This window comes from Lampris incognitus, chromosome 3, assembly GCF_029633865.1.
Source record: "Lampris incognitus isolate fLamInc1 chromosome 3, fLamInc1.hap2, whole genome shotgun sequence".
Lineage (NCBI taxonomy): Eukaryota > Metazoa > Chordata > Actinopteri > Lampriformes > Lampridae > Lampris > Lampris incognitus.
The window spans coordinates 116238724-116247530 of record NC_079213.1 but is presented as its reverse complement, the minus strand read 5'-3'; the positions used below and the strand labels follow the sequence as shown (position 1 = coordinate 116247530).

The following is an 8807-nucleotide window of genomic DNA, read 5'->3' as shown; positions in this document are numbered from 1 at the left end:
CGAACAGGAACCCAGCAGCGTGCTGGCAGAGCAGCAGCACAGCGGAATCATCACTTCTCTGGGGATTTCCATGTTGACGAGAGTCGCTCCACTTCTGCAACCAGCCCCTCCTCTCTCTGGGCTTTCTTATTGATTCCAATGGGGATGCAACGTAATCAAGCCAGGTGTTGCCCCAGAACATCCAGATGTTACTGCAGAAAATCTAAATGTTGCTGCAAAACATCCAGATGTTGCTACTGCAGAACATCCAGATGTTACTGCAGAAAATCTAAATGTTGCTGCAGAACATCCAAATGTTACCGCCGAACATCCAGATGTTACTGCAGAACATCCAAATGTTACCGCCGAACATCCATGAGTTACTGCAGAACATCCAGATGTTGCCGTAGAACATCCAGGTGCTGTTGCAGCAGAACATCCAGATGTTGCTGCAGAACATCCAGATGTTGCCTCGGAACATCCAAATGTTACCACAGAACATCCAGATGTTGCTACTGCAGAACATCCCGAAGTTACTGCAGAACATCCAAATGTTGCTGCTGCAGAAGGTCCAGATGTTGCTACTGCAGAACATCCAAATGTTGCTGCTGCAGAACGTCCAGATGTTGCTACTGCAGAACATCTAAATGTTGCTGCTGCAGAACATCCAGATGGACATGGACAATGTTCACAGAATGAAGGTTTAACTGAACAACAGCTTTCTTTCACTTGTTTCTTTAATTGTTTCAAAAGTTATAAAAGCTTTTCATACAGGAAACAGACATTATGGCACACAGAGTCCGAACCCGCCCTCCATCAGCTTATCTCCAGCAGCTCCACCCACCTGACTGGAGCTTTAATTTGCCTGTCTCATTAACCAAAGAAGTAACAGATATAAACTGCATCCGGTAAACAACATAAATACAACTCTGTGTGTGTGTGTGTGTCTCTCTCTCTAGATGGGCTTGGTGAGCAGCTGGCTTGAGAAGTCATAAAGATCCTTGTTGACCTTCTTCAAGGTTCGAACCTCCTCCTCCAGCTCGGCCACACGGACTTTGGTGTTTTCCCCGTCTCCGAACACACTCTGCAGAGGAACACGAAGGAGACGGCATAAGATTCACGTTAAGGTTCAGAAGGCAGCTTGGGAACATTGGAAGGCACGGTGATACACAAACAATGACGGCAAATTCGCCGATACCTCTGAGCAAACCTCAGTGTCCCCTCTCTTTATAACTATGTGACCCTTGACCTCAGACTGAACCAGCAACTAGACTGATGAGGCGCCATGAAACCCTGCCAGTCTGTCCAAAACATTTCATTCTGTCTTAAACCCTCCCATTGTGTCCTGTAACCATGGGAATTAGTAGCCCGCAGCCATGGTAACCTGCCCAAGATTCCACATGACAACAACATGGAGACGAGGTGAATGCTGAGTGCATGGTATGATGAGCGACTGACAGAAAGCTGAGGATGAAGGAGTGGTGGTGTTCCTCCTCACCCTTCAGATCCACAGCAGAAGACGGACATTCTCATTCAGCGGCCAGTTAAACGTTGTTTTTACTCAGCATGAGCATATCACACTGCCTCCAACCTCAGCAGAACGTTTAGCTTCATGGTGACAGAGTGTAATGACTGCTAGACTCCTGAAACGTGTTAAGAACCTGTCCTACTGCTCCACAAACCTGTTAAGAACCTGTTCTACTGCTCCACAAACCTGTTAAGAACCTGTCTTACTGCTCCACAAGCTTGTTAAGAACTTGTCGTACTGCTCCACAAACCTGTTAAAAACCTGTCCTACTGCTTCAGAGATGTTAAAAACCTGTCCTACTCTCCACAAACCTGTTAAGAACCTGTCTTACTGCTCCACAAACTTGTTAAGAACTTGTCGTACTGCTCCACAAACCTGTTAAGAACCTGTCCTACTGTTCCACAAACCTGTTAAGAACCTGTCTTACTGCTCTACAAACCTGTTAAGAACCTGTGCTACTGCTCCATAAACCTGTTGAAAACCTGTCCTACTGCTCCACAAACCTGTTAAAAACCTGTCCTACTGCTCCACAAACCTGTTAAGAACCTGTCTTACTGCTCCACAAACTTGTTAAGAACTTGTCGTACTGCTCCACAAACCTGTTAAGAACCTGTCCTACTGTTCCACAAACCTGTTAAGAACCTGTCTTACTGCTCTACAAACCTGTTAAGAACCTGTGCTACTGCTCCATAAACCTGTTAAAAACCTGTCCTACTGCTCCACAAACCTATTAAAAACCTGTCGCACTGCTTCGCATAGCTGTTAAGAAGCTGTCCTGCTGCTCCACAAACCTGTTAAGAACCTGTCCTACTGTTCCACAAATCTGTTAAGAACCTGTCTTACTGCTCCACAAACTTGTTAAGAACTTGTCATACTGCTCCATAAACCTGTTACAAACCTGTCCTACTGCTCCACAAACCTTTTAAGAACCTGTCCTACTGCTCCACAGAGATGTTAAGAACATGTCTTACTGCTCCACAAACCTGTTAAGAACATGTCTTACTGCTCCACAAACCTGTTAAGAACATGTCTTACTGCTCTACAAACCTGTTAAGAACCTGTTGTACTGCTCCACAAACCTGTTACAAACCTTTCCTACTGCTCCACAAACCTGTTAAGAACCTGTCGTACTGCTCTACAAACCTGTTAAGAACCTGTGCTACTGCTCCACAAACCTGTTAAAACCTGTCGCACTGCTCCACAAAGCTGTTAAGAACCTGTCCTACTGCTCCACAGAGATGTTAAAAACCTGTCCTACTGCTCCACAAACCTATCAAAAACCGGTCCTCCTGGTCCACAAAGATGTTAAAAACCTGTCCTACTCTCCATAAACCTGTTAAAAACCTGTCCTACTGCTCCACAGAGATGTTAAAAACATGTCCTACTCTCCATAAACCTGTTAAAAACCTGTCCTACTGCTCCACAGAGATGTTAAAAACCTGTCCTACTGCTCCACAGAGATGTTAAAAACCTGTCCTACTGCTTCACAGAGCTGTTAAAAACCTGTCCTACTGCTCCACAAACCTGTTAAGAACCTGTCTTACTGCTCCACACCCCTGTTAAGAAGCTGTTGTACTGCTCCACAAACCTGTTAAAAACCTGTCGCACTGCTCCACAAAGCTGTTAAGAACCTGTCCTACTCTCCACAAACCTGTTAAAAACCTGTCCTACTGCTCCACAAACCTGTTAAGAACCTGTCTTACTGCTCCACACCCCTGTTAAGAAGCTGTTGTACTGCTCCACAAACCTGTTAAAAACCTGTCGCACTGCTCCACAAAGCTGTTAAGAACCTGTCCTACTCTCCACAAACCTGTTAAAAACCTGTCCTACTGCTCCACAGAGATGTTAAAAACCTTGTCCTACTGCTTCACAGAGATGTTAAAAACCTGTCCTACTGCTCCACAAACCTGTTAAGAACCTGTCCTACTGTTCCACAAACCTGTTAAGAACCTGTCTTACTGCTCCACAAACCTGTTAAGAACCTGTCCTACTGCTCCACAAACCTGTTAAGAACCTGTCGTACTGCTCTACAAACCTGTTAAAAACCTGTGCTACTGCTCCACAAACCTGTTAAAAACCTGTCGTACTGCTCCACAAACCTGTTAAAACCTGTCGCACTGCTCCACAAAGCTGTTAAGAACCTGTCCTACTGCTCCACAACCCTGTTAAAAATATGTCCTACTGCGCCACAAACCTATTAAAAAACGGTCCTCCTGGTCCACAAAGATGTTAAAAACCTGTCCTACTCTCCATAAACCTGTTAAAAACCTGTCCTACTGCTCCACAGAGATGTTAAAAACCTGTCCTACTGCTCCACAAACCTGTTAAGAACCTGTCCTACTGTTCCACAAACCTGTTAAGAACCTGTCTTACTGCTCCACAAACCTGTTAAGAACCCGTCTTACTGCTCCACAAACCTGTTAAGAACCTGTCCTACTGCTCCACAAACCTGTTAAGAACCTGTCCTACTGTTCCACAAACCTGTTAAGAACCTGTCCTACTGCTCCACAAACCTGTTAAGAACCTGTCCTACTGTTCCACAAACCTGTTAAGAACCTGTCTTACTGCTCCACAAACCTGTTAAGAACCTGTTGTACTGCTCCACAAACCTGTTAAAAACCTGTCGCACTGCTCCACAAACCTGTTAAGAACCTGTCCTACTGCTCCACAAAGCTGTTAAGAACCTGTCCTACTGCTCCACAAACCTGTTAAAAACCTGTCCTACTGCTCCACAAACCTATTAAAAACCGGTCCTCCTGGTCCACAAACCTGTTTAAAACCTGTCCTACTGCTCCACAGAGATGTTAAAAACCCGTCCTACTCTCCACAAACCTGTTAAGAACCTGTCCTACTGCTCCACAGAGATGTTGAAACGGCCTTTCTTGATGGCTGTAGTGTTTCTGTCAGGCAGTCACTTTCTCCTCAGTCGCTGAGCTCGTTGTCATAACTGGTGCTGGGTTGGCGGCGTCTGAGACGATTCTGCTCACTGGGGGTTAAAGGTTAAAGGTTGCTGGTGAGATTCCCTGTCTGGTCTGAGAAGTCTGGTCAGTATTGAAACAAGTGGTGATGTTTTACGCTTTGAGCAAGGAAACCTCCAATTCCCCATTGCTGGCTAGCAGCAGCAAATTGGATGTGCTGCTCCCGGGGGGATGTATGTGATCAAGACTCTGTGCTGGGCAGTAGACTTGTGCTTGGCAGTAGGCTTGTGCTGGGCAGTAGGCTTGTGCTGGGCAGTAGGCTTGTGCTGGGCAGTAGACTTGTGCTTGGCAGTAGGCTTGTGCTGGGCAGTAAGTAGGCTTGTGCTGGGCAGTAAGTAGGCTTGTGCTGGGCAGTAGACTTGTGCTTGGCAGTAGGCTTGTGCTGGGCAGTAGGCTTGTGCTGGGCAGTAGGCTTGTGCCGACTTGTGATCAGATTTTATATCAACGATTAAAGGGATGAGGGACAATAGGTTTTTCCTGTGCCGATATTAAGGCAACTTTAATGAACTTGATATTAGAAGTACGATGTTATGAATATAATCTGTAGAATCTGCCCCCTACTCTGCATGTAGACATGTGTCTGGTGGAGCGGCGTGTCTGCCCGCTGACCCTGTTAATCAGCACAGGTGACGGCTGAATTTTAAATCCTTAATTACAAACCAGGATGTGATACCCCGCCTCTCCGTCCTCCACATGTCTGCTCCGTACAACCCTTCCCCGGCTGCGTAAGACTGGTTACTGCTACGGACATGATGTGGATTGTGATATTAGATATAAGACAATAACGTTTAACATTGCTAGTAAATAGATTCTTGTTAATGTTTAAATATTTTACATAAAATGTTCACACTCATTTATAAATGTTTACTCACATGAGTAACTGGATCGCCAGCAGAAAACTTACAGGTTTGATTATTTCAAAGCTGTCAGATGCTCAAGATGATTATTCAAAACCTTTTATCCAATTTAAATTCTAACATCAATAATTTAAAAAATGCCCCCCCCCCCCGATCAGATCACCTTACGGCCATCTTGCGTAGCTACGACTGGTCGATATGAAAATAGAAATGATCGCCCAACCCTATTCAGCAAACACTGGCAGGATGAACAAAAGCTTAACACAAAGACATGGACGACTGCTTTAATCCTGCACAAACCCAGGGAGTTAGTACGCCGCTGGAACCCCCACAGGACACAATGCAAACAGGCCACATGGAATGCCCACATGAACCGCAGCTTGCCGGGTGATTGCTGGGGGCGGTGGATGTCTCTACTTCTGAAGGGTGGACTGAAAAGACTCGCCTCTCATTTTTTGGTCCAATATTTGTTTTGTGCTGCATCATAATAAAGCCAGAGTAGGGTTTCTGGCAGAACTCACCTGCTTCCAAGGTGCACGGAGAAGAGAAAAGGTCTAAAGAGGTCAGACAATCTATCACCTTTTTCTTGGAACCACTCGCTGGACCTCGTTTCAGGGGCTCATAAGTATTCATGTCACTGAGTGACGTCATAACTTTCTCATGATAATGTGTTTGGTTTAACAACAGTGCATCTGCCTATTTCTGCCAGCAGGATGATGATGTTATTGTCCGTACTGAGAGTCGTGAGAGCTTTCCTCTTTGTCTCTACTGATGTTGGATGATGGTGCCTTTGCATTGCTGAGACAGGCTCAAAATTTCGTTTGCAGTTGCTCCGCTTCCAGGTCCATGATGTTGTTGTTACGGATCACTGATTCCGTGGCTGTGATCAGTTCCACTAGCAGGATTTGCCTCAGCGTGACAGCAAAATTCAGCCCCTTAGCAAGGATGTCTTTCTCCGCCTGGGTGAGTTGTCTGTTGGACAGATTCTTCACCCACTTGTCCATCACTCACTTGTACATTGGGGAAACTAAACAGATGCCGGCCAAGAGGATGGCACAACACAGGAGAGCTAACATGTCAGGCCAGGACTCCACAGTCTACACCATCTACAGGCCAGTGGCCACTCTTTCAAGGATGAGGACGTGACCATCCTTGATAGGGAGGAACGCTGGTTTGAATGGGGAGTCAAAGTGGCCATCTATGTCAAGAGGGAACGACCATCCCTGAACCAAGGGGGGCTAAGGGCCTAGACACACCGAACCAACAAGTGGTGATGAAGGCTGACTGTTGCGTTACCTCATGTCGCCTGCTGTCTGGGCCAAACAGTAGCACTTGAACACATCGCAAAGACTACAGCCGACGGCCAACTAGCATGTATGTTCTTCATTGATTCGCTAAGCTGAACAGCTAATCAGAGTGATCTGTCTCACCGACGGGCTCCACCGATTCAACATACTGAATTGGCTGAAAAGCTGCCGACAGGGGTCCGACTAGTGCCAACGGTGCGGGACACACCACAAAAACTAGGGCCACAGATGCGCATTGACGGCCCGACATTGGCTGATGGCCGACCATCAGCCTGGTGTGTCAGGGCCCTATGAGTACCTCTGTCACCATCTTACAATGCTGTGACCGCAAACATTCCCAAATCCTCTGTGACTAGTACACATGGCCATTGTAACTCTAGTTAATGGTCACGCCCATATCTGCATATGAAACTGGTGGTTGGTTTGGGTCGTTATGCCACTATTGTTTATAAGGGTGGGGACACCTGCAGTCAGGTGAGACACTGTATTGTTTATAAGAGTGGGACACCTGCAGTCAGGTGAGACACTGTATTGTTTATAAGGGTGGAGACACCTGCAGTCAGGTGAGACACTGTATTGTTTATAAGGGTGGAGACACCTGCAGTCAGGTGAGACACTGTATTGTTTATAAGGGTGGAGACACCTGCAGTCAGGTGAGACTGAAGAGGTCACTTGGATGATGATGAAACGTTTCTGTCAAACCTTGTGCCCAGATGAACTTGTTCAATTCTTAGATTTTCTCAGCCGGATTATTGAGCATGCATCAAGACATTACTGAATACTGAACGCTTTACTAGTAGTAGAACAAGCTGGTAGAAGACCTTCACCAACAGATAGTACTACATCAATAAGTAAAACTCGGGTTCCACCAGGTTTCATGTTTGTTTCTGACACAACAGCCCTGCTGACGCTCATTCATTTGGAATGAAGCTCAGCCCACACTCACCTCACCATCACCTACATAGGACATACACTGGTCCAACTAAAAGTATAATATTCAGGACTATGAATATGTAACCCTGTTGAAATTTATTCATTATTATAAGATATAATTTTGAATAAATAATTTCATAGTTTAATAAATAGAATTTACGGTTAAAATGTTAAGATTCATTGACCAGCAAGGAAGTTGTGATTTTGCTCATGAGAGAAATGCATATTGGGTAATGTTCATGTTTTACTGAATACAGCATCTAAAAATGTTAAATATTTGTTGTGTAATAATATATGTGAAAATGCTCTAAAAATGCCTGTAAGAATAGGAAGAAAGAGGTACACAAATGTTTTGTGAATTTAGTTTATTTCTGAAACTCTGGTGAATGAGCCAATCACATTGGAGGTCAAAGGGCAAGGGAGGGAGTTGAGGGAGAGCAACGAACGAGTAAGAGGGGAGAAGCGTGTGGTCTGATGAAAAGGGAAACACGAAATGTTCTGTTAACGTGTACACCATTTTTAGTGAAAGTGTTCAACCAGGACTCTTATACTGAACTTTAACAGTGATATTTTTTGTCCGTTTTGAGTGAACTACTCAGTACAAGAAGACAGAAGGAAGGTTAAGTTAGCTGCTGACTTAGTGGCTAGTGCTTTTGCATGGACTTTGCTAACAAGCTAGCGACCAGCGACCTTGACTAGTAAAGCCTGTGTGGAACTGCGAAACGGACGACGAACAAAGATCCCAACGGAGCTGGATAGCGTTGCCGAGTGGTGGACTTTGCCGAGATCGGCAGCATCGTGAATTGTCTTGTCATATCTCCTCCTGCTGCCGTCGCCTTGGACCGTGTGTATTGGAGGCTACATTCCATTGAGGGAAGGTACCGTTTCTTTTGTTTTTGCCTGCGTGAGGAAGCAGCCATTTTGTTTTTGCCTGCGTGGGGAAGCAGCCATTTTGTTTTTGCCTGCGTGGTGAAGCAGCCATTTTGTTTTAGGCTACAACGTTCACAAGCTGCACTCAGGCCTGCATCATTTGAACTGGGTAGTTGAAATTAGGCTAGGTTACTGCCGGCTATTTTCTTTTCTTGGGCCCTTATGTTTTCAATGTGTATGTGTATGCATTTGACTGGGAGATTTCAAAAGATATTTGAAAACGAAGCATTTACTCACTGAACAATATTTTCTAAGTAAATATTTTAAACTTCTCATAACACAGTGGTGGTGAATG

At 45.2% G+C, this 8807-nt stretch overlaps 1 protein-coding gene across 1 annotated transcript in view; it reads right to left on the bottom strand.

Annotated features, from left to right (window-relative positions):
- Positions 1 to 711: 711 nt before the first annotated feature.
- The window catches only part of wdr18 (WD repeat domain 18), a 121868-nt gene continuing 113772 nt past the window's right edge, over positions 712 to 8807 (bottom strand). Inside the window, exon 10 of the mRNA XM_056276046.1 lies at positions 712 to 1063. Within this exon, the coding sequence (XP_056132021.1) occupies positions 935 to 1063 (129 nt within the window). The 3' untranslated portion in view covers positions 712 to 934. The remainder of the gene's footprint in view (positions 1064 to 8807) is intronic.